This window comes from Pelmatolapia mariae, linkage group LG13, assembly GCF_036321145.2.
Source record: "Pelmatolapia mariae isolate MD_Pm_ZW linkage group LG13, Pm_UMD_F_2, whole genome shotgun sequence".
NCBI classification, from domain to species: Eukaryota; Metazoa; Chordata; class Actinopteri; order Cichliformes; family Cichlidae; genus Pelmatolapia; species Pelmatolapia mariae.
Window position 1 is genome coordinate 22,220,198 of NC_086238.1, and position 25,507 is coordinate 22,245,704.

Here is a 25,507-nt window from a genome sequence, read left to right on the forward strand (position 1 = left end):
AAAACCAAACTATGAATTTTGTGTTTCATAGCATATTTTAAAACCTGCAATAATGCACGATTTGAAAGCTTGGGAACTCGTCAAATATCTTTTTTATTAATACACTCATTTGTCAGTTAGTTAGCTTGGCCCAGTCACAGGAATACAGCCAACACTATAGCCTGAGATGAGGTAAAATCTAATTGGATAGAAAAATTCAAAATGATGTGTCAGAATTTCTCTATGTGGTCAAAGTTAACACCAGTATGGACACATATACACGTATACAGTGCTGTTTGTAAGCCTATGTAAACCTGCATGGCTCTAAATGAATTAAAAACGTGAATAATATTATTTCATCCAAAAATACTTCTTTTTCACACTTGATTGCTACATTTCCCATTAAGAGAGAAGTGTTGGTGCTGCTTAAACAAAATACAACAAAGTTATTACATATATTACATGAGACACAGGAGACATTTTGGATTTAGTGTGTTTGGTCACTGGAAACTATATTTTTGGGGGTTTTGTTTTTCAATTTAAATGTTAGGAACCCAAACGTGACAGTTTTCATGTAATGACTCTTACTGATTATTATTTATATTTTTAAGTTCACGTGTAGTGTAGTGACTCTTACATTGCCATTTGAGCACACAGCGAAAGAGGTAAGTTACACTATATATACCTTCGTTAGAGGTATATAAAACCCCTTTACAACTGTAGCTGTGTTAGTATCTAACCTAGGACACTTTTTGTACTTTTTATACACACAGAAGTGTTTGAGGAAAGGAGGGTGTAAAGTGCTAAGTTTGTCTGTAGAGAAGAGATCTGGCTGCTGCTGACTGTACGCTCTTAATGCAGAGATAATGTGCTTACTTATGCTTTAACACCCTAAAATCTTAGCCAGTGATTTTTGCAATGACCGCAATATCTAGAAACATGTTGATAAATAAATCTAAATAATTAACAAATCAAAAATCAATGAGATCACTGGATAAGATGCCACTTCTTTCCCCCTTTGTATCTTTCTGTTGTCCATGCACACCTATACACTTTTTTTCTGCTCTTCCTCCTTTTCCTTCCTGCTTCCTTTCCTGCTTGTGTCTGCTGCATGCATGCTAACATCAGGAGACCTACTAGGCACAATAACACACTGCCACCTAAGATGCCACTTTTGTTCAGCAGTTTCCGCAAACAGGCAAATAGGTAAGTCTTCAGTTACGGGTTCAATATGGTTCAAATGGAGAAAGTGTCCAAATCTGAAGGGACTTTCCCTGTGTCGTATTCCTATTCTCATGCCACTTTTAGAAAACTCACATTTTACCAAGGTAGATCACAGACTGTATGTAAAAGACTGACCTGCTCAGAGTTGCCACCTGTTGTTGGTGAATCCTCAAGCTGAACATTTTGCTTTTTGTTTTTTAAATAAATAAAGTTATCCCTCTAAGGGGGACCATGATAAAAAAAAAAAAGCCCATTAAATATTAATTGCATTATATAGTACTTCAGATGTTTAATTGAGCCCATAAGGTTTTCAGAAGGATCTTTTCTTGAATGTGTTTGCTCATTTCCCCATATGTTTCTTTTCAAATGGACATCAGGTGTCTCCCCCTGCTGGCCATTTAAAAGAATGTAGTATCTCTTATCAGCACACAATACCAAAGGGGCAACAGCACAGGGAACAATTTGCTCGTCACCTGCTGCTTTGTTGCAGACATTTAATCGCTTGAGGACAATCCAGGCTTTAGTTGCCTTAGTAACGCTATATCGTATTTAATATGCAGTCACATTCCAGCCAACAGCATCCTTCTATGGTATTTCATACAATCACTTGCCTTGAAGTTGAGAAAGTTTACATTTGGACCCGCCCACTTCTCGTTACCAGCGGTTACTTTGACTGTCATCGCTTCAAGTTACTGAATCCCGACGACTTTTTTGTTCTCTGATTGCCACATCAGTCCTTGTTGCTTCCTGCGTGGATGTCTTCTTCAGGAGCATCCACATAAGTTATTACATGAGTACATTCTATTATTCATCTTTTTGTTTTCATAGATTCATTTGGACCATTTTCTGAAATTGATTCACCATCAACAGCTTTTATTTTAAATGACCTCTTGCAGAACTCACACTTTAGCAATCACTGATCTAATGCAGTTTTTTAATAACTGGATAAACAACCAGAAGAGCTTCAGTAAAATGTTATGTAGCATAACATTCACTGTCATTAAGGCGTTAATAAAAGTTTCTATCATTTTACTGTTTATTAACAGCAGTTATTAAAGGGTTTCTGCAGAACCTTTACTTGTGTGAACTTGATTACAAAAAATGGCGCCTACTTTTTGTCTGCTGTCATACCTTGAGCACTCCTAGCCAAGAGCGACAGAGAACAAGTATGACTGTAAGATTTTGAAAAAAGACAACAAAATAATTGACTCAGATGACATTTTCATTGTCAGAAAAGTTCTTTGAGGTGCTATTAGATGTTGCTCTTGCTCTTCGCGCTCCATTTGAAGCATACTGAAGCCATCAGACAATTTGTAGTACCAGTGTCAACTTATATTAGACTGGTTAACGGTTCAGTCCTTCCATCACAGCAGAGTCTTCTGATTAGTTTCCAACCTGTTTTCTTTCATTTCTTTAGTTTCGTTAACAAATGCTTCCACTTTTTGAAATTTCCATTTCATCAGTAGCTCCACGCTGCTTGCATATTAAATAAGTAACTCTGTAGTGAGACTGAAAATGGTCATGGCGACATGCCGCTCCACCACACATCTGTGGTCTAATGATGAGGTGACACATCGGTAAGGCACACACACACATTGATGATGGTTGATGGTTAACATGGATGTTTAGGTGTTCCGTGTTGGGAAAAGTGCAGAGATCAATCAGTCTAGTTTTGGCAGTAACAGCTAGAAGACACATTTTCCTCCATACTCCATCTCCATGTCAACCATTACAATGTACAGACACTCCCATCCTGACACCAGCTGGGTCAGTCATGGTTTAATTTCTTAGAACAGCATTATGATTTGGGAAATCTAACCAGACTTTCTTTTAAAAGACTTTTTCTGTTTGTCCATTGTTTTTCTCTTTGTGTCTGTTTTTGTCCTCCCACCCTGTCTCCTCTCCATCTCCTCCTCCTCTTCCTCCATTGGATGGCATGTTGTGCTGTGGTGCCTCTAGTGATCTGCAGCCTTCTCTGGACAGGGTTAGGAGCGCTAGTGCCAACTGTCTGGCTCCAAACAATCATGCCCCCTCACCAGAGACTGAAAGGTACCAGCCTCTGTACCCAACCCCCTTCCTGTAGTCCTCCTGCACTTCAGCTTTCCCTGGTCTTTGTAGTTCCTTCACCTCTGAATGATCCTACACTAGCCTGATATCCTCCTCACCCCACCTACACCACTATTGTGCATCACTCTACTATTCCAGCAAATCCCCTTTGTTACCTCTGTCCTCAAGGTTGTTCATGATGGTGTTGTGATTTTCGCAAAGTCTTATTGGCAAGCAGCATTCTGAGTATTCGGGTCAGTTTAAAGACAACTTCATAACCAGCTATCAGACAAAGGAATCAGTTTACCTTACTTGTACCTTACAGTTTTTGATTTGTCACTTCCCTGAAATTATTCCCAACATTAGATGGTCGAAAGGATGTACTACGAAGCAAGATCAGTTGGTTAGCAAAAATAAGTGTAAATGATGCAGTTTTACTAATTCTAAGAGACACGATAAGTAAACCTCTTGAGCCTATAGACTGTATATAAAATTATGGACGTAGTCACTGTGATGTCACCTGTTGGTTAGTGAAATCCCTTTGTAAAGCCTCAGGTGAAGCATTAATCAAAGGTAGACCCACCCTGCAAGCAAAGATTAAAAAAAGCCTGGTTCTTTTGAACTTGCTTCGTAGTAGACCATCTTTTCAGTTACTTTTGTCTTTTCAATGCTTAATACAAAAGTCCTGTTGGCATTTGTCCATTTACTTCAGAGTCACTGTGTCGTTCATGTTGTTCCTTCTGGTTGTAAAGTGATAACATAACTGCACTGTAAACAGTGGGATTTACATATAAGTGTATCACGTTTTAATGCAGAAAAGAAATGCCCGAACAATTGATCTTTGCTGTCCATGAAAATGAGAAGAAAAGCTAAAGCTAAAAGAAAAATATAGACTTGCGTTTAAGTGTCTAGAAACACAACACAAAATGTGGAATGTGAAAATGGGGAAACATTTGCTAACAAATTTGCCATATTCAGTTTATAAGGTGATAGCGTGCTAATATTGTGTTTACAGCCTGTTCTGTTACTCCCAGGTAGTCAAAATGTACCCATAGCAATGGCAAGCAAAAACAACTTTTTACTGTGTGCTTTCCTGACACTGGAAAAGCGAATCTCTTGAATTTTTAATGACTTGCTGATTTGGTCCTATGGGTGATGTATTTTGTATGTGTACGCATAGAAAATCTTTGTCCCATTCCCTGCCCCGAAGACGTCCGGCAAGTCCAAGGATTCTTATTCAACATGCTTCCCCTGAAGATGACAGGTACCCTTTTGTGGACCATTCTCACCCAATTGCTTCTTGTTGGAGCTTGACTTGTGCCTTAAAATCTCACGCCATTATGACCCAAACACTAAAGTTTGCCAAGTTTCTTTCTTTTTCTTTTCATTTCTTTCTTTCTTTCTTTCTTTCTTTCTTTCTTTCTTTCTTCTTCTTCTTTTTTTTTTTACAGTAGTTTTAGTAAGAAACACATTTTTGTCAAACCCAGTGGAAATATTCTTGGTTTAGTTGGGTCCTATTGGGTTGAGGCAAATGCCAAGCTCTTTTTTGCCAGATTGCTATATTTCTATGAATGACTAGTAGTGATTTTACAATTTAACCTTTTCAACTTTCCAATTCGTCAGCTCTCCACAATTCAAGTTTGGCAAGTGACTTTATCTTGTATCATATAAAACAAGTGTAATTAAACGAATTTTAGTGCAAAATATAGCGCAAACTAGCCTAAACTCAGTACATGGGGTAATAACTACCCTGACTTTGTCCTAATGATGCAATAAATAACAAATGCCAACTGATTAGTGAGCTTTAGAGGTTTGGGTGGATAAGGTTTAGATCCTTAGTAAAGGGGAAGTCTGGACATGACTTTATCTACTTCCAAAATCAAAAAGAGAAAAAAGTCTAAAGATTTGGCAACACTTGTAGCATGTAGTACAACTTTATTGCTAGACCAATAGGTTTTGGCTTTCAAATTTCATGAGGTCATCATAAATCAATTACAAAAGATATTTTAGGTAACATTTATGAAAATATATGACCAGCAGTAATACTTTGGTTGGACTTTGCCAGACTAGCTTTTTCGTTGATCTAAGACTGTATGCTAGGCTACGCTAACACCTTCTAGTTTTAGTTGCACATCAAGCAGACAAGAATATATACAAGACATATATGTTTATTGCTATTGACTTACCTTTCACTTTGACTGCATTTTTATTTGGACAAATACAAGATAAAATCACAATCTATTATCACTTTTGGCAATTTAGCCTTCTGCTGCAAACTTTAGTAATAGATGAGCTGATCACAGTGAGAGTGAATACGATCTACAAAGTAGAACTTGTCCCAATGGAAAAAAAAGTCCTCTAGGCATATATAAGTTTGATTTTTTTCTTTAACTTTGTCACTCACATTGTGTAAAGGGTTATTTGTGTGGCTTTTAGTGTGTGGGTTGTGTTTTTCTGGCTTGCCCTTTAATGCAAAGAGTGGCAGCAGCAGTTTTTGGTCGTGATTGTTGTTGCTGTATCTTTGTTTAGTTGACTTTCTGTTCTTTGTGATTTTTAGTATCAGGTTTGTGCTCGTTTGAAGTTAAGGTAGTTTGTACTGGCTCTGGTGTGAAATCCTGCCCTTTTGCATTTGCTTCCCACAGTCTCTCCGAGTTACATTTTTGTTTTAGGAATTTGCATCCGCAGCTTCTGTGTGCTTTCCTTCTCCCCTTAGTCTTGAGAAGTCTTTTTTTGAAGGCGTATTGCTCATTAGTGGTATAAAATTCATGCAATCCACAATTCATATCATAAGTGTGATCGTGTGTGTGTGTGTGTCTCTGTGGGTGTGTTTGTGTTTGTGCATGGGGCGGTGCATGGATCATCCTTGTCATCTTCATGTCCGTGAATGGAGAATATGGATGCTACTTCCGTCTCAAGAGAGTTTAATTCACCTCAGTACAAAGAAGAGGTACACACACATTTATGAACACACACACACACACACACACACACACACACACACACACACACACACACACAGGCACACACACACACAGGCACACTTACAGATGAAGCATGACCATATAACACCCCTTATTCCTATCATCATCATACCATCCATCACAGGATTCCTCCTATTTCCTGTTTTACAGATCATAAACTTATAAGGCCGGTGACGGCTCCAGACAGAGTCAAGCCCTTCTAAATTGAAATGATTTATCCACCATCATGCTCTCTTCCATCCCCTCATTGACCCATCCATCCATCTTTTTTTGTTCTCTGGTGTATTGTCCTCTTTACTCATCCACCATTCTCCAGGAAGCCTCGGACCCTGGAAACAGCTGAAAGTCACACTCTTGGCAGGAAGCTCTTTGACAGTGGCAGGTAAGGCGTGTGCGGCACGCTCAGCATATTTCAGGTGGCTTGTTTACACACAAAGCTTAGATGCATTCACCAGCTGGAAAGAAGCTGTGTCTTAGTACTTGGTAGCAGATAGTAGTTATAAATAGGTCCAAGTATTTTTTGAGGCCCTTAATGCTTAGCCACAGTTAGGCACAACCACTGTGAAATTTAGCATGTATTTCTAAAATTTCGAAGTCACAATGCTAGCACCTTGACTGCTACTGTGTTTCGCTGCTAGAGCCAGAAGGTGGCACATTTGCATCATATATATCTGCTAATTAGAGCTAAGTAAGCAGACTAATAAATTAGCATTAATGGACTGTACCAGACAGCAGGTGATATTATTTGTCATATAATTATACTAAAAATATCCCAAAAAGCACCAATAGGGCAAACAAGATGAAGAGAACCAGGTCATTGACACAAATGACACTAGTCCGATTGAGTAAAGTTGCCTGTATCAGCATTTTAATATATGAGAGTCTGTGGAGATTGTAGGACATGCAAGGAACCATTGCAGGAACAGCAGTTTTGACACTTTGATTTTCAGTTTAAGGGGTTGCCACTGTCTAATTTCAAGCACAAGCTAATTAGTGAGTTTAATTTCAGTTATCACTTAGGGTCCTTTTTCATTGGCTGTTTCTGTGTTGTCGTGGTCAGAAAGAGCCTGTAAGTGCACATTGATTTCAGTGGAGATGAATGTATCTGCTGATCTGCAGTGACAGTGTAGTACATCATCGTGCAATAAATGATCGAGATATGGAACATAGTGTCAGTACGTGTTTCCCAAGGGCTCCATGTGGTCCTTGTAAGCATGAAAGATATTCTGATACAAATGTTATGTGTCACACCAGGAATTTATGTTGCTGGTTTTACCACATGTTTTGTAGGGCTTTATTTTTTAGACAGTGCTATACAAGTGTTAGATTCTTCCACTGCATGTATACCATAGAGATGCCCCTTTGTTTAGGATACTAAAGACTTTTAGTTAAGTAGTAGGAAAAGTCACTTTTTTATATAATGAATAATTGCTACTATTAGCATCTCCAAAGTGAAAGTGCTAAAATGCTTATAAAAAAGGAAATTAGGTTCTGTGGTTAATATTTTCTTAAACATTGGAGCTGCTGATAATGACATGATAATGTGTAAAAATGCCAGTTATTAACACTGAGTAGAGTATCCAGGGGTCAGGGCTTCATTGGGTACATGGAAATATGCAGTGAATCAAAGCCTTAATTGCGCAGCCAGCTAAACATATTTAAAAAATAATGTAAACACTTTTTCATTATAAGAACATCTGCGTTATAGATTACCCTCTGTAATGTTTATATAGACACCAATCAGCCACAACATTAAAACCACCCTGTAAAATTTTATGACACCTTGGGAGAGATCTGTAGGGACATGGAGTTTGCATGCCTCTACAGTTGTTCTGTTGCACTGGGATGCTGGCATCAAATCCTTTGTTTTGCTTCTTTATTACTTCCTGTTGATGCTTTGCCAGATTTGTCAGAGGTCTCTTCCTGTTAAAAGGGAGTTCTTTCTTCTCACAATCACCAAGTGCTTTCTCATAGAGGGTTGTCTCGTCATTGGGGTGTTCTAATATAAATGTTTTAGGATGTTCACCTTACAATATAAAGCGTATTGTAAACTGTAACACCTGAAATCAGTGCGTTACTTGTTTTGCCTGGTTTTAATGTTGGGACTGAATCTGGTAAAGGACTGAAATTGCTGTGTCTTCCATCCAGATCCATTACTATATTTTGGTCCAGCTGGTCCAGTGTGCAGTCTACTACCATAAACACAAGCTGACATATGCTGGTTAGCGCTATCTGAGGGACATGCAAGCATTTGCGACTTCAGGCTGTGAACACATAAGCATAAAACTATTAATAGTCCTCATTGTGTTTGGAGACATGGTTAAAAGTGTAGTGATGCTTTAGTGCAAAACATTTTCATGCTTTTCTTATGAAGTTTGTATTGTTAAAACGTTAATTAAATTTAAACTAATGTTACTCATAAACGACTCTGTTTAGGTTTGCCTTCATTTAACATCGTTTCTTGTATATTTTATGGATTCTTCCTTTCCCCCCATTTTTCCCATTCCTCAACCCCATTTCTGTCCCTGCATGCTGCTGCTTACACACTGTATTGCTGGGCTCTGGGTTTTTATGGCACTCGTGTGTATGTACACCAGAAACAAGTCCACCTCCATTTAAATGGGCTCTAGGGGAAAGAAAGCCCCACTGTGTCCCCTTGGTAAATGGATTCCCCTTAAATCAGCCTTCCTCTAACTCATTTAACCAGAGGCAGAGTCTTGTTTGCTCACTGTAGAGACTCATGGAGAGGAAAGACACAGGGCTGCTGCTGCTTCTGTCAGCATTTGTATGTGTGTTTGGTGAAATGTCTTTGCTGCATCTCATCAGATGCTGCTGCTGTTTGTGTAGTTGTTGTATATGTGTTGTGTGGATTCTGCAGTCATTGTTTGTATGTGTAATTTCTGAGTGAATGTGGGAATTTGTGGTAAGTGTTCATATCTCAACATTTTAATACTCAGACAATGAATAAGCTTCATTTAACAGTAATTTTATCAATGACCAGGAATATATCTGCTCATGGGTGAGCTAAGGGTGCCTCTGATTGACAAACCCAGTAGAGGTGTGTATTGTATTGATACCAACACTGGTATTGGTATCAGAACGATACTTTGTTTCTAACCTCTAAATTCAGCACATAGCCCAATAAATTGTGTTAAATGTGTTCAATCATTCCATTTACATACCAGGTCTCCTAAAATCCAAGTTACAAAACTTAAAAACTTGAAGGTTTCAAGAAGACTTGACACTAGGATGAAACCATAGACTCATCAAGAAAATGTTTAGATTGAGTGAAAGGGAGGCCAGTTGTCAAAACAGCATTTTACTCAGCCAGACTTTTTCGCAATCAGAGACGTCGCCCCCTGCTGGCCATTAGAAATAATGCTGGTTTATAGGCACTCTTACATTTGTTTCACTTCTCAGATCCAAAAGCTGCAAACCACTTCTTTGCAGTCTATAATTCAAATAAAATGACAAAATGTCATGAATAACCCTTGTTCTTAGTGGTCCAGTGGAAAGGAGCCCCAAATTTCAAGATTTCTAGTAGGAGAGGGAATATGTGTTATGTGAGAATGGATGTGTCGAATGGATGGATGTGTACAGTCGTGGTGGGATTTGTGCCTGAAGGCTTTCACTTTCTCAGTGCGTTGTTTCACTGTTTAAATCTTGATTTGCTTCTCTTACTGGCAACAGAGTCCCTCACTGTGAACCCCAAACAAGCCTCACTTTGCTTCACTCTGTGAATATGATGTTTGATCGAAATGTTGCTGCTGCTGTTGTCTTGTTTCCAACGTAGATGTTCCTCCTATAGCTTCTGTCGTCATGTCTTTGTTTTGCAACCTTATGTTAAGTGATACTCGCCTAACGTCAAGAAATGTGAAATTGCAGCAGGTTCATCCAATGTCGAGTACTTGTCAACATTTTGTTCACTGTGTGAATGGGATGACGTGAAGACGTCAAATTCCACCAGCGAATGGCACTCTCGACTGCAAATGTGATGACTTTAATATCGTTTTCCCTTCTTCCCATCTTCACACTTTTCATCCTTCCTTTATATTCACACTTCTTCTCTCCACCATGTCTCCCTTTCCCCTCTCCCTTCTGTTTTCTGCTTTCCGTCATGTTGTTTTGTGTTAGGGGACACCTCCAAAGTGGTGGGTCTCTTTCCTCCTCGGTGACGTCCTCATCAACTCGCAGAGTGAGGCAACTCCCACAGCTTCCCCCCAAGAGCAGCACTGTAGAACAAGGTACAAAGAAAAGTTGACCCATATAGGGTCATTTTTGTGCAGTGTCCGATTAAGTACTAGTTTTTCGAGTTTCTTTCCTTCACCGTGCAGCCCTGGTAGCAGAGGAGCGTGTCCGTCAGCTCCAGATGAGGGTTCATTCCAATCGGGTCTCAGCTCCAGCCACCTCCAGCCAACAGGACCTTGACCGAGCGCTCAAGAATAAACGAGAGGTAGCCTGACCGTTCGCTTTAAAACAAGCTCGTCTGGAGAGTGGAGGAGGACAATAAAGGTTCCAGCCAGACAGAAAGAATGAACCATAATGCTGCTCAAGTGCATCACAGCGAATTGCATTGACTGTCTGAGAAAGTAATAAATTACTGTACAGTAATGGTGAAGACCACTCCATAAAATGAATCATTTCCAAATGGGCAGCCACTCAAGAACTGAGTTAACGCTTGGAATCTTGAAATGTATAATCCATACCGGCTGCTTTCTCTATTTTTTTCCCTTAGAGAAAATAGTTTAATATTGATATTGTGACGTTTAAAAATATGTACATGCCAGTAGTTTAACTTCTTCTTTTTGTCTGTGTGATGCATTACAGAAGGCTAATCAGAAAATAAAGCATGTTTTAATATAGCAGACAAAACAAACACAACATTTAGGTGGAAGGTGATTAGAGCTTGGATGCATCTAAGCATCTAAAAACATTAGCAGCAGCTGGAGTTCCCAGTGTACAGTAGTCTCGTCCCACCTAACAACTCAGATTGCTGGTTGCCCTGTAATTTGTCATCCTCCTATATGGCAATGCATGAGTGTCTGGCTGCTTAATGAAGTAAATGTTCAGGTGGAAAGTTGGAAGCAGATTACTTCCTCATTGACTGCAACCACTAACAGACAAACTCTGTCACTGTACTGAACTCAGGCTTGCATGGACTTTAAAAAGATTTAAAAGAGAGGCATAGCTAAGGTGATGTCACCCACTGATCCCAAGTAGCACATCTGACTGGTAAACCAAGGGAGACATATGGTAGCACACAGTAGGTTTGTGCTGCTTTATCATCCCTTTTCACTCTAATGCGTACTATGATTTACAAAACAACCAGCTTAAAACTAGTGATTGAGACCATAAACATGTCAGGAAGTTTCCTGAGGCCATGAAAAATGGAGTGAAATGTGTTCTTTCCCTTTAGCGGTCCACACAAGAAGACTTCTTTATGAAAACCTCAGAGTTGCCCTCTGCTGGTCATTAGAAAGATTGCAGTTCTTCCTCTTCACCCTCACTTTTCAGACCAAAAGATGCATCATGATGCACAGTCTATATGGAAAACACCTGGTTCAAGTTTTAGATTTTTAATAGCTTGTACGCCAAATGTAATGTTGTAAAATCCCTTTCTGTAGCTAACAGCAATTTTCTATCAATCAGCGTGTAGTGCTATCAGTGAATGGACCAATCAGGATGCAGCAGCAGAGCGCTAGCATTTTATATTCAATTCAATTCAATTCAGTTTTATTTATACAGCGCCAAATCACAACAACAGTTGCCTCAAGGCGCTTTATACTGTAAGGTAGACCCTACAATAATCCATACAGAGAAAAAACCCAACAATCATATGACCCCCTTTGAGCAAGCACTTTGGTGATAGCGGGAAGGAAAAACTCCCTTTTAACAGGAAGAAACCTCCAGCAGAACCAGGCTCAGGGAGGGGCGGGGCCATCTGCCGCAACCGGTTGGGGTGAGAGAAGGAAGACAGGATAGAAGACATGCTGTGGAAGAGAGACAGAGATTAATAACAAGTGTGATTCAGCAGAGAGGTCTGTTAACACATGTTGCGTGAGAAAGGTGACTGAAAAGGAAATACTCAATGCATCATGGGAATATTGAAAGTAGGCTTCCATATAAGGACATACCAGACATACCATCTTCTTATTGTTATATATTAAATTAATTCATATTGATTGAGTTTTTCAAAACTAAAATAAATGTCAGTTTTGTTTTGGGTTTTTTTCCCAGAAGAAAGTGTAAATAATTATTTAAATTTAGCTTCATTCACTTAGTCACTGAAGATGATTGCAGGTGATTACAATCCATCTATTGCTCATGTATTGTCATAGCTTTAAACCTGGAGCATGTGATTGGTGTCAAGTCACCATGGCGATGGCTTGAGAATTACTTGCTTCATTTTCACAGCAGTTTTCTAAAATATCTGTTTTATGATGTGTGGTTCATGCAGCTCTATAAGGACCAGAGGAGGAGTAGTGAAAATGTTTCCCATAAGTCCTCAGACAGTGATGTCAGCGACGTCTCAGCCATCTCTCGAACCAGCAGTGCCTCTCGCATCAGTAGCACCAGCTACATGTCCATCCAGTCAGAGAGACCCCGGGGACGCTTCAGGTACACACACACACACACACACACACACACACACACACACACACTCACTCTCATTTAAACGTTTTGAAATAGGGTATCACAACATGTGTTATCATTTATAATGTCACCATCAGCCGAGCCATGCGCGCATCGGGTCGCCACATGATGAAGAGCACCAGCATCAGTGGCGAGATCTACGGCATGGAGCACGCTGACGGCAGCCAGTCAGACACGGCACTCGGGAGCCTGGGGAGCGGGATCAAGAAGCGGCGCTCGAGCCTGAGCCAGCGTGTTGTCGCCATCCTGCCGTCCAGAAGGAGTCGAAGTACCTCGCAGCTTAGCCAGACAGGTCAGACAACAGACTGACCAAGTGTCCGAGAAAAACGACGTGGAAAGATTTGTCCAGAAGGAAAAACTTTTGAATGTTGTTTTTTTTCTGTCTTTCTGTGTTGTGAGTCTGTTAACTTTCAAAAATGACCAAAATACATCTCCACATTAAAAAAATGAACTTTGAAAAAAATGTTAAATAACAGTTTTCACATAAAAATTCAATTTTACTCAAGAAATCAAGAAAAGATAACTTACTAATAGGATTTTTTCACGACTACCCTTTTGCAGAATTTTGCTAAATAGTTCACCCCCAGACGACAGCAGTGTACTGGTGGGTGTACTGGTTGGTGTACTGGTGGGTGTACTGGAGGGTCTTTTGGTTTTCTTAATTTTTTGCTGTGCCCCAGCTTTCCTCGAGAGGATTTGTCTTTCCCCAGGCACTACTGTAAATAAGAACAGACTCTTAATAATGGACTTGGTTACAATGACAATGACTTACAATGAATTGCTGCACCATCTTGTGGTGCACATTGCACAAAAGTATGGCTTAGCCCTAGTTTAATTTTAGTTGATATCGCTTCAATACACAATTCAAGGACTTTAGGGACACATTTATAACATAACATTTTAAACTGAACTTGATTCCTTAATCCGATGCTTCTTTATCTACATAAAGCAAGCTGGATTTCATAAGTGGTACTTTGAGGACACATACATACATAAATACAGTGTGGTCACTAAATCCTGAAGAATAAGTTTAAAAAAATGTACAAGTTTACCAGTATAACCAGTGTGCTGATGTTGCTGTTGTTTACTGGCTTTGTTGTTGTTATGTGTGTTATTTCAGAGGCAGCGGGTAAGGCGGCGGACAGACAGAAAGGTAAAGCAAAAGGCAGGAAGTCAGAGACTGTAGGATACAACAAGGAGGAAGGTTAACTGTGTAATAATAGTAATTGATTTGTCATTGCCCCACACAGAATAGTAAATACAGGATCATTAACAGAGCGTGACACCACATTGTACACTAGGAGGAGCATTAGTACTTAAGTACTTTGTATAGCAGCAGTTAGATGTAGCATCACATTCACGTCCCACTTTCATAGACGCAGGCAGAATAGGGCAAAGTCAGGCACAGAAAGCATAAGAAGTGGTTCAGTTAGGAATGATGAATGTTCCCAGCACTCCGTACACCATTCCTGAACTGTTTCTGGCACGCTTCCTTACTCCACCCTCTTGTTTAACCATTATGCTTAAAGGCTGGTTCGGTCGTGGAAGAAGCCTGACTCAGTGAATTCAGAGTGTTCTCATGAGCTGAGAATACAATATTTGTCTTTGAATTTTAGATTTAAAATTAAAGTGGGTCTGAAAGAACTTTGTGTTTATGATAAAAACAAACGAACAAACAGCAGGCTTTTGAAAATGACTGAACTCTTCCTTTTTGATGCACACACTGTATTATTTCCTCAACCCTCTGAGTTTTGCCTTTCCATCCCTGCTAAACGTTTGAGGTGTGAGTGGACTGACTTTTGATTTTTAGTCAGATTTTCCTGCAGTGACCTCATCACCTAAGTACCATTAAATTGTTTTTACAATTCCCAAATAAAAGTGTCTAAAGATTTGCATAGATTTGTCTGTCGTACAATAGTGTATTACTGAAATGCTGGTGATGTCACCGTGGGATGTTATTTTGCATGGGAAGGCCTGAAGAGATACATCTCAGGCTGTAGTTATCATGTTGAATTTTTGCAACAAAAAAAGAGAAATCCATCAGAGATGCCTGATAACTGATTAGGACCTAGGGTTGAATGACACATGCAAAGACCAGTGGCTAAAACCCGTTTTCCTGTGTTTGCAACAGAAGCGTCAGCAGGTAAGAAGGTGGGTAAGGCCGGCAGCAGCAGCATCCAGAGGAGTGTGGAGACGGGCATGGCGGTGGAGTATCCACGAGGAGGGTCAGCCATGAACCGACAGGCGAGCAGAGAGTCGACCGACGGCAGCATGAACAGCTACAGCTCTGAGGGGAAGTACGTACATGCTGAAAATATTGCCAAAACACAGGACAACACACAGAGGGCACTGTCAGGAACACAGAAAGTTATTTTTCTAAACAACAAACATCAAATGCTGTTAACAATTTTTGGAAAAGGTTTTTACTGATTCTCTAAAAACTAGATGGAGTCAAAAACTGAGGACAGGTTTCATTTGTGTTTGTGTATGTCAGTTTGATCTTCTCAGGGATGCGTTTGGGTGCTGACAGTCAGTTCAGCGACTTCTTGGATGGATTAGGCCCCGGTCAGCTAGTGGGCAGACAAACGCTGGCGACACCAGCTATGGGTGAGTCACAGCTTCATCAGCTCTGCTCAATTGAGAAAGACAGATTTGTGTTGCACATTATTCTCTGAAATGGTCTGTTTTTAAAAACCTCCACAGGTGATGTTCAGATTGGTTTGATGGACAAGAAAGGCCAGCTGGAGGTGGAGGTGATCAGGGCACGAGGCCTTACCCCCAAACCAGGCTCTAAATCCCTCCCAGGTAACACACGTTCATACAAAACTAATTCCTTGTAGCACTTACAGTTAAATTAAGGTGGATGCAACCTAAAGCAACCTCCATACTGTCCCCGTTTTTTCCCATAAAACTTATTTTTACCCTCTCCTGACCACTCTCTCAGCTCCCTATGTAAAAGTGTACCTGCTGGATAATGGAACATGTAAAGCCAAAAAGAAAACTAAGATTGCACGAAAGACCCTGGAGCCGCTCTACCAGCAGCACCTGCTCTTCGATGAGAGTCCCCAGGGCAAGGTGCTTCAGGTAATGATCACATTTTTTCATGAATCACTTTTTTTATGGGAAAACTCGTTGAAAGAAGAAGCTCTAGTTAAAAATGTATTAATAGTGAAAGGTCAGAGTGTTATTGGGGACATTACAGTGAAACTGCCATAGACTGTATATCTTGGAACAATAGACTTATGGTACTTTCCAATAGTCCATAGCCTTTACAGTGTATCCAGAGAGTATTCACAGTGCTTAACGTGTTCCACATTTATGTTATTGTACACGTCACATATATAACATTATTCTAAAATGGATTAAATTCATTTTTCACCTCAGATTCATGCAGACAGTACCCCATAATTACAAAGTAAAATAAGGTTTATTCCAGCTTTACTGAAAACAAAAAACTAAATATAACATGTACATTCACAAGCTTTTCCGAGACGCTTTCCTGTTTCCACTGATCACCTGTCAGCAGTTTGATTGATTGCAGTTCATCTGCAACACGTTCTCATCCCAAAGCGTAACATACCGACGATATGTGACAAATCGTCTGTATGTTACGTGTTCGGAAACATGAGAACCGTTTGCAATGAATCTACACTTGTACATTTATTTTATTTTGTCATGAATCGCTTTGGAAAACACTGTCTCATACGATTAAGGTTGTGGTTAAGGTTTGGATTAAGGTTAGGGTTAGGGCTGGAATACATGGCTGGAACGTTTGTTACCGCTGGGAGCGTCATTGTATTGGAGTCCATTCACAATCCGGCGCGTATCATAGGGACGTGGAAGGTTACCTTTCACGTTCCTATGGGAAGGCTCCAGCTCCAGGATTGCTCTGTGGAAAGAGAACTTTCCAGAAGGACAACCTTTTTTTCTGGAATTACAAGGTTTTGTTTAACCCCAAAAACGAGTGTGTTGGGAAAGTGCATTGTTTTTAGTGACTTAATTAGTAGGATTAGAACTGAACACGTTAACACTATGATACGGGCCACAACTAAGGGTATAAGTCCCCTGTAATTAAAGTAATTTCAGTGTATTTTATTAGAAATTAGAATGTGATTTGATTTGCTTACAAATACTTAGTTGCAATCAGGTTTTTACAGGAAACAAAGAAATAATTAACTGTAAGTAAAATGAAATGGTAAGTCATTTGAAGTGATGCATAAAGCATTTTAAAATCTTTTATTATGAGCATTTCGTTTTCCTTTGCGCTTTGAACCTGGAAATCTTTAAGGTTATGTATTGTGGTGATTGTACCTTTGTCTTTTCAGTTAATCCTAAATCAATTCATCTGCCATTCTTTCCTCCAGGTGATAGTGTGGGGTGACTATGGACGATTGGACCACAAATGTTTCATGGGTGTAGCACAGATACTGTTGGAGGAGCTGGACCTCTCTAGTACGGTGATCGGCTGGTACAAACTTTTTCCACCATCCTCCCTGGTGGACCCTACATTAGCTCCGCTCACACGGCTGGCGTCTCAGACGTCACTGGACAGCTCAGGACCGCCGCCGGGCGTTCGGTCCTAGTGACCGGACGGTGACCGCCTACCCCTCAACACCCCTTAAGTGACAAAATAGAATAATGGACCACAGCTACTGGACCACTACTGAGCAGAGGGGTGACAACACGCCCCGAGGATGTCGACGAGAAGCCCTCTTTCAAATGATGAAAAGCCAGACGGAGAGACAGGGAATGCGAGCGAGAAAGAGAGGGAGAGATAGAACTAGCCAATCAAAGCTTAGCTGGAGTCTGACAATCACGTCTCACACCTTCCCTCTCCCTCCTCCTTACACCTTTTTGTGTTCAAAGTTTTGCTTTCTTTGTTTTCTCCTCTGACCTGCAGCAGTGGAGGCTTCTGTCCAACATTGTTTTCTTTTTCTGTATTTCCTTGTGCAGCCACTATCAGAGCACCCAAACAAAGTGGGGTTCTCCGCCTAGTAACCCTCCAGCCAATCAGAGTAGAGCTTACAGCCAGGCCACAGGGAAAAGTGTGGATTTAGCAAATAGTTGCGGCTTCACAGGTTCGGCTGTTGTCTCTTCAGGTTTTACCGTGGCGATAGTGATGAGCTCAAGGGGACAGACGTTTGGTCCCGTTTAACCGTGATGGAAAGGGAGCCTGCACATGCACTCGCACATTCTTAGCCTTGACAAGAAAAGTTGGACTCGTTCATTCGAATCGAGGCCAAACCTTTTCCATGTGGAAAGAAAAAATAGACCAAATTGCGGATTAGAATTTCACTTTTGATTTTGGATCTTTTTTTTTCCTGCCTTTGTTTTTGCCTACTGTCCAGAATGGTGCCACATGGTGCAGACTCCCTCTGTGTATGTCTATGTTTGGTTTTTGAGCGATGGCATGCCAAAGGCCAATGACAAAGGCCAGGCCACATTTCTTTGAATACCCTCCGCCCGACCGCCACCGCCCGTCTCCTCCCCTCCCCGAACCCCTCGAACTCCCCCTGTGGGAGGGAGCAGCATGACTCGGGGACGCCCCCTCCCCGGCCCCCAAGCTGCATGCACGTTTCTTTCGTTCCGTTTCGTTTTTTCGGTTCGTTTCTCTACTTTTTTGTAAAATCGAAAGACGAGACAAATTAAGGAACAATTCTCAAAAAAACAAAAACAGAAAAAAAGACTAGACTATGTGTGTTAGTTCCACATACTTTTAGGCCAGCTTGTATGTTGCATGTTCTTGTACAGTTTGCTCGTACTGAATATGAATACAAACCGAGAAAAGCCAAGCCATCCCCGCCCCCTAACAAGAGCGGATCTAATGGGGGGGAGGGTGACAATTCCACCCAGGCCTCGCCTACCACTCTGGGTCTAAATATCCGTATTAGGAAGTCTCCAAAAGAAAAAAAAGAAATTGTCTGAATTATTTTATTCTTTGAACCCTTTGAACAACAGTGCTGTTCTGTAGTACTGAGCATACTCGAACCCCTGGCGTATCCGAGGATGTAGGTGTCTAAACTGTAGTTTATGACAGTCGGGGCTAGAGACAGAGATAGAGAATGTGTGTATAACAGCTAAATGTATATGAAGTATCATTATGAGTTTGATATAAATTATAAAGATATAGATATATGAATATAAAAAAAGAGTGTATCTGACTGTACACCCGTCACCAATACACGCAGACATGCACACTTTGTACATACAAATTAGGCTTGAACTTAAGTTATGAACGAACAAACGCATCGCTGACACACAAACATTCCTGGTCTTGTTGAGGGGAATACGCGTCCAGTGCTTGAGCTGCTGAGTGGCTACGAGACACAAGTGGGCGCCAATAGGCCTTTATTTTGATTTTGTCCCAGTTGCAGAAAAACAAGCAGAACCAATTGGAGCAAAGTTTACTTTCTCTTCCTGAAAACCATGTTTTTTCCCCCCCATTTATTACTATTGGTTTGGACTGGACTTCTAAAGCCAACAAGAAACCTGGTTTTGCAGACATATTTTGCAGATGTTTTTTTGTTGAAGCACTTGGCGGTACGGCCGACTGCCCCTTTCCTTTGTCAGTATTACTCCAGGAATACTGATTGTTTACAGCCCATGGCTCCCCACTCCCAAACCACGATACTAGACGAAAGATGAAGTATTCACTGCAACAGTTCTTGTTTGTATAACAGATGTGGCTCTACTGATGTGTATGTTTTATATTCAAGAGTTCATTTTTATTATTTACAAATAAAAGACTGTGTGGAAGAAGAGCGTGGCCTTTTTGAACCCAGTGCTCCCAGGTTATTGTGTACCTGATGACTAAAGGCACATGTCATATGCTGAATGTGATTTTTTTTTTTTTATAAGTTTCTTCACAATTTCAGAAGCACAAACTTGGTGAATGGTGGTAATGAGCAACATGATGGTACACTTGTGTCTTAACTGTCTCACTTTTAGATCCAGCCCCAAGTGACTATAAATATGCTTCAATAAGGAGAGGTCAGTTGGAATTATTGAGCATAATTTTTCGAGTTGCAGAAATGAATTAAGCTTTTGGGCGATTAGTCTCTGATGACCCATCACTGCAGAATGCAATGCCAGTGGTAATTGGAATCAGGACAGGACCCCCTGGAGTCCAGTTATTGGTGGCGATGAAGATGAAGATGGAGGGTTGGATGGAGCTCTAAGTGACCAGGGCAAGGTGAAAACTGAGAAGGAGGTGAGTTGCACAAAATGACAGAGGAGCACTGAGATAGAAAGTATGCAGAGTGTGGGTTGATTGGCATCTAAGGCAGGCAAGAAGGTGGCTGGACCTGGCCAATGATGTCAGCATCAAGTTGACAGTGGGACAAAGTGGAAGTGATGCAAAGAACAGTGGCCTGGCCCTAATTGCCACCCCCATTGTTAAATGATGAATTAATTGTCATTAACCACATTTTTTTGAAAGCTGAGTTCACTTTCACTAGCCACACCACCAGACCTGTTGAATCAAGAAATCAATCAAATAGAAGCTGCCTGATAAGGTGAAGCCGTCTAGAAGATCTCAAAAGCAATGCACCATGTCACAATCTACAGAAAAAGCTAGGACACAAAGTCATTGACAGCTCTCAGTCTGGAAGGGGTTTCAAAGCCATTTCTAAGGTTTTGAGACTCTAGTGAAACAGTGTGAGCCATTACCCACAAATGGAGAAAACCTGGAAGAGCGGTGAATCTTCGCTGGAGTGGCCAACCAAGGAGGTCACAAAGGAACCCAGAACAACATCCAAAGAACTTCAGGCCTCACATTTCTCAGCTATGGTCAGTGTCAGCGCAAAAATGGCCTCCATGGGAGAGCTCATGGCTCGTCACATTTTACAAAAAAACATTTCGATAATCCCCAAGACATTTAGGAAATTATTCTGATGACTGACAGTAAAAAAAAAAAAGCCAAACTTTTTTGAAGGTTTGAATCCTATTACATGTGGTGTTAAACTAACACAGCATTTCGTGAACATAACATCAAACATGGTTGTGGTAGTCTGATGGTCTGGGGCTCCTTCAGGACATGGATGACTGGCCATAACTGGAGCCTATCGCAGCTACAATAGCGTGAGAGGTGGGGTACACCCTGGAGAGGTTGCCAGTCTGTCGCAGGGCTACCACATAGAGACAGATAACTATTGGCACCTTTGCGCAATTTAGAATCACCAGTTAACCTAACCCCACTAGGTGCATGTCTTTGGACTGTGGTAGGAAGCTGGAGTACCTGGAGAGAACCCACGGAAACACAAGGAGAACATGCACGATCCACACAGAAAGAACCTGGTGTGAACAGCAACAGTGCCAAAAGTCTAGTTTATTTAACAAAAATGTATTTTGACTTCTAGTTCTAGTTTTTAGTTTAGTATTAGTTAAGTATAAAAAACTGTGAGCTGATATGAAGGAGGTGCATCTACGAGAGCAGACAGAGGATGGAAAGTTCTCTGACGCATTTATGATTGATTGATAGCAAACAATACATCCAGCCTCCTGAGCAAATACCGTCTTTACACTCAGCCTGTGTCATGATTTCATTTTTATTTCTCATGGGTTTTGTTTTCACTGGCCACAAAACAAATAGTCTGGCTTTTTTTTAATTTTATTTCACAATTAAACTCATAAAGTTACTAAACTACTTGACACACATACAGTCCGGTGTACGTTAGTGAAAGAAGCGCTTGAGCCCCAGGTGCAACATTCGTAGCTCTTTAGTGCCATCTAGTGGTGACTTGAAACGAATCAATTTGCAAATCTGGCAGAAACATTGGATCTCATCATTTTCCCTCTGTCAGGCGTGGTTTACACTAAGACAGGTGATGCACTGTTGTGCTGACAAATATTTCAGAGACGAATATAAATGAAAACAGTTTGAAATTATGCCATGCCTGTAAAGTACACACAGTATGCGTTCAGCTTGTATACATATACTGTACATTTTGATAGTTTCTTTTTCAAAGTACTTTTTTCTGTTCTTTTACATAAAAATGCTACTTTGTGAATCCCGATCCCAAAGCTCCCATAAAATTCATTCAAAATACTAAATGCCTCATATAGTGACATACTCACACGAACAAGTGACAAATTAAAGGAAAAAACGCCTCAAGCTCTCATTAAGGTATTTTTTTTTTATCACCAAAACGCGTAAGTGGAACAGCTACAATGTGAAAACGGACTCTCCAAGTTTGTGGAAGTCCACCGGAGGGACGGAATATCATTCATCAGAAGACAGATTTTCATCCTGGATGAGAGCACTCCCATCAGGACAGAAATGATGAAAGTGATGGCTCCAAAAAAATTTGTACCCATTTGCAGTGATGATTCACCTCTGGGGGGCAGGTGGAGCCAAAAGCATTAAAAAGCAAAACATTTTTGTTTGTGAGCTTTATTTTTGCGCCACTGTTCTGAGCCTTTGATCGGAGGAATACAGACTTACTGAGTTTCAATCCCTGTTGTGCTGTTATATGACATATATGCTTAGCATGTGTCAAACTCAGTGCAATAAACAAACAAAAAGAGGCAATAATAAAAACGGCAAGAGAAACAAGATTTCATTACATTTTATTCTGTTAAAATGACCGAGTGTGGCATCTGTGGTGTTATGGCACAAACTGGTCTCATATACATATTGCAAATGAGAAAATTCCATTTAGCTTCCTAAAACACAAGTCTACAGTTTGCACTCACTGCAGTGAGACAAAAAACTTAACGAAGAAAGTAAAATTCTTCCATACCTGCTGCGCTCTTGTACTGAACTGTAGACCGACTACAGAACATCTGTAACACCTGCACAGTGTCGCGGTGGGCTCCTGGTTCCACAAATAAAAACAAAAAGGTTTGTGGCGCTCAGTAATAAAATAAATACTTTATTACTGCACAAATAACAATGTAGACAAGAAGCCAAAGATAAGGAGTGAAATTTCATGTCTTTATCACAAGTCCCAGTCAGATCACCTGTCCGGCAATCTTTTAAATGACACCGCTAATCAGCAGCCACGTGTAAATTTAACATATTAAAATTTGGTCGGTCTGATCCAATAGTGCCCCCCCCCCCCCTGTTTTTTCTTTATTATTAATAATATTATTGTGGTTTCTCTATGCTTTTATTGAACACGTCGTGACTTTATTTTGAAAAGTGCTCGGCCTTAATCAGCACGAGCCACACGCCGTAATAACCAGGACACTGGGCTGCTTCCATCTGCTGCTCTAACCTGAGTGAGTGTGGTCACCTCCTCTTCTGCTGGACGCAGTTCCGCTGTGAGGAGGAGGAGGGGGGCCTCCGTCCTGTGGAATGTTACAATATAACGTATAATTGAGCACTTTTGATAATGATATGTTGTCAGCCGTGGCGCGTCGTCCTCTGAGACGCAGTCTGCGAACACACAAGTTATTTTCTTTTTTTTGTGTGTTCCCAGTCAGCTGATTGGGGAAGTGTGACGGCCGCTGGTTAACAGGCACACTGAAACAGAAGGGTGTCATGTCACATTAGATTTGTCATGCAGCCTCACTCCACCAGCCCCAGCCTCACACACACACACACATACACACACTGCTTCCCTCGGTGGTAATGGTTTGAAACCCACCCACCCCTCGTGGAGGGCTGTGTGTCAGCGCTTCAGAGCTCATTAGAAAGTCGGTGCCGTGAGATCAGTCCTTGCGCACTGCTCCCCGCTCCTTCAGCCGGGCCGCACCGCCGCTCAGTGTGGGTACAGCTCTGGCCTCCTCTGCCTCACACCCCTTCTTTATGTGCGGCTTTTGCAAAATATTGATTTTCATTAAAAAAAAAAAAGAAAGAGGAAAAAGCAGGATTTATCATTACAAGCTCTCCGATGAGCGGCCCGATTTATGGCGTATGCTATCATTTAGCCTCTGATCACGATTTCTTAGTAATAATAATAATAATAATAATACAATATTTAAAATGTATATAAAAGATGTGAAAATATTTTATTATAATAATAAAATATTTTTACAGATTTTTCTGTAAAGATACCTTTACTTGAAATATTCATTTATAAAACCTTCAAAACAATTAAAATTCGGCGCTTTAAAAAAAATCTAATAAGGATAATATGATCAGAAACGGCTCATTTAACCGTTAAGCTGTGTTTTCAGTGAAGACGAGCAGATAGCAGAGAGGTGAGCTTGTTTGAGGTTTTGTTTCCGGATTTCTGGGCTCTGAGGTTTTTTTTTTAATTAATTTTTTTTCTTTAAAAAAATTCCTGAAAAACAAACAAAACAAAAACGACATTTGAGATTCTTTGTTCTTGCTTGAACAGCAGCTCTCACGCTGCTGCTTCTCTTCTTAAGTTTCTAATCTTTGAATGATTTCATTGATTTGAGGCATCAGTGAATTTATATTTATATTAAGTTTAAAAACAAACAAACAAAAAAAACATGAATGAAACAGTTTGTGTCAGAAAGTAAAATCACCTAATTATTTGTCCAAAATGTATTTTCCTACTATTAATATGAGAAAAAACAAAAATAAATAAAGCAAATACTATTTGTATTATTTATTTTAATTTGAAATAAATCTCCATTATATTTCTATCCTGAGTCTCCGGGCCCTCCGCGCTTTGTAAAGCGGGGGTCCCTTTTATATTCTCACGCGCTCTCATACTGATCGCAATTGGACACAAGGGGGCGCTAGAGTCCGTGTTTGGACAAGATAAAGAAGGAGAGCGACCGCAACTGGAAGCTTGTTGATTTAAATGGCGGTCTTTTTGCTGTTATGTCACAGCGAACATGGAGTTTGTGGTTTTATTCACCCCGACATAAAACACATCAGGCAGGCTTCGTTCACTTCAAGCGCATGCGCTGCCGGGCTCATTGTGATCAGGAAAAGGTGAGTGTCAGAGACTGACGAAGCTAGTCGCTGTTTGAACCCTAATCAGCACCATGCACCCACACACCATCCACTCATACACCATCCAAACACACACCATGCACCCATACAGCTCTTCATTTAAAGCAGCTCTGAAGTTTGTTGGAGTTTTGTTTTGTATGTTTCCTCCAGTGTGAGTCAGTCAGTGAGCTGTTTCCAATAATACTTGGTCCTAAATTACTTTACAAATGACTTTGGATTATTTGTCAGCTTTCTGTAGTCGAGTCTTAAAATGGTGATAGTCTGACATTACTGACATCCCTCCCTGCATCTGCAGGCCCGGAGACAGACGAATACTCGGCTGTCCCGAGTGCCCAGTTTCCCTCCTGCCGTTCATCCCCATAGGAACCAATTTAGGGAAAAATTAACAGCAATTTAGGCTTAGCCACCATTAACGCCCCTATGTATTCTAAGGATGGGCGAATGGAGGTGGATGGATGGTTTGTGGTCCTTTGAGGCGTTCCCAGTTGACCTTATCGGTCGGCAAAACTCACACTAAATGTCTGCTTCCGGTGTGAGCCACACATTAATAACAGACTCCTAAACATTGACCGGAAGTTTAAAATCTCTCATCTCTGCTTAATTTGACTGAGAACCGTCTTCACCGTCACATCACACACAAGAAAAGGAGATTGGGAGGACGAAAGCATATAAAGTTGTGTGTGTGTGTATGGGGTGTGGGTGTGTGTGTGTGTGTGTGGGGGGGGGGGGGGGGGGGGGGGGTCTGACA

The 25,507-nt window shown here is 40.7% G+C and overlaps 1 protein-coding gene and 1 long non-coding RNA gene across 15 annotated transcripts in view; one reads left to right on the forward strand and one right to left on the reverse strand.

Moving 5' to 3' along the window:
• Nucleotides 1-19,605, forward strand: part of LOC134640263 (regulating synaptic membrane exocytosis protein 1-like) — a 113,260-nt gene extending 93,655 nt beyond the window's left edge. For 4 of the 14 annotated variants that reach the window (XM_063491937.1, XM_063491924.1, XM_063491925.1 and 1 more), the window contains 14 exons: nt 1,108-1,185; nt 3,163-3,252; nt 4,430-4,513; nt 6,547-6,612; nt 10,365-10,474; nt 10,565-10,683; nt 12,688-12,848; nt 12,962-13,176; nt 14,005-14,037; nt 15,016-15,181; nt 15,379-15,491; nt 15,588-15,689; nt 15,829-15,968; nt 17,249-19,605. In XM_063491937.1, the coding sequence (XP_063348007.1) occupies nt 1,108-1,185; nt 3,163-3,252; nt 4,430-4,513; nt 6,547-6,612; nt 10,365-10,474; nt 10,565-10,683; nt 12,688-12,848; nt 12,962-13,176; nt 14,005-14,037; nt 15,016-15,181; nt 15,379-15,491; nt 15,588-15,689; nt 15,829-15,968; nt 17,249-17,467 (1,696 nt within the window). In that variant the 3' untranslated portion in view covers nt 17,468-19,605. The remainder of the gene's footprint in view (nt 1-1,107; nt 1,186-3,162; nt 3,253-4,429; nt 4,514-6,546; nt 6,613-10,364; nt 10,475-10,564; nt 10,684-12,687; nt 12,849-12,961; nt 13,177-14,004; nt 14,038-15,015; nt 15,182-15,378; nt 15,492-15,587; nt 15,690-15,828; nt 15,969-17,248) is intronic. The other 10 variants (XM_063491935.1, XM_063491936.1, XM_063491927.1 and 7 more) reach the window with 9 other exon arrangements.
• Nucleotides 19,606-22,434: 2,829 nt separating this feature from the next.
• Nucleotides 22,435-23,710, reverse strand: LOC134640352 (uncharacterized). Its single transcript, XR_010095458.1, has 2 exons — nt 23,102-23,710; nt 22,435-22,699 (listed from the first exon to the last, which is right to left on the reverse strand). It is a non-coding gene; the product is annotated as an uncharacterized LOC134640352 (long non-coding RNA).
• Between the last annotated feature and the right edge of the window lie 1,797 nt (nt 23,711-25,507).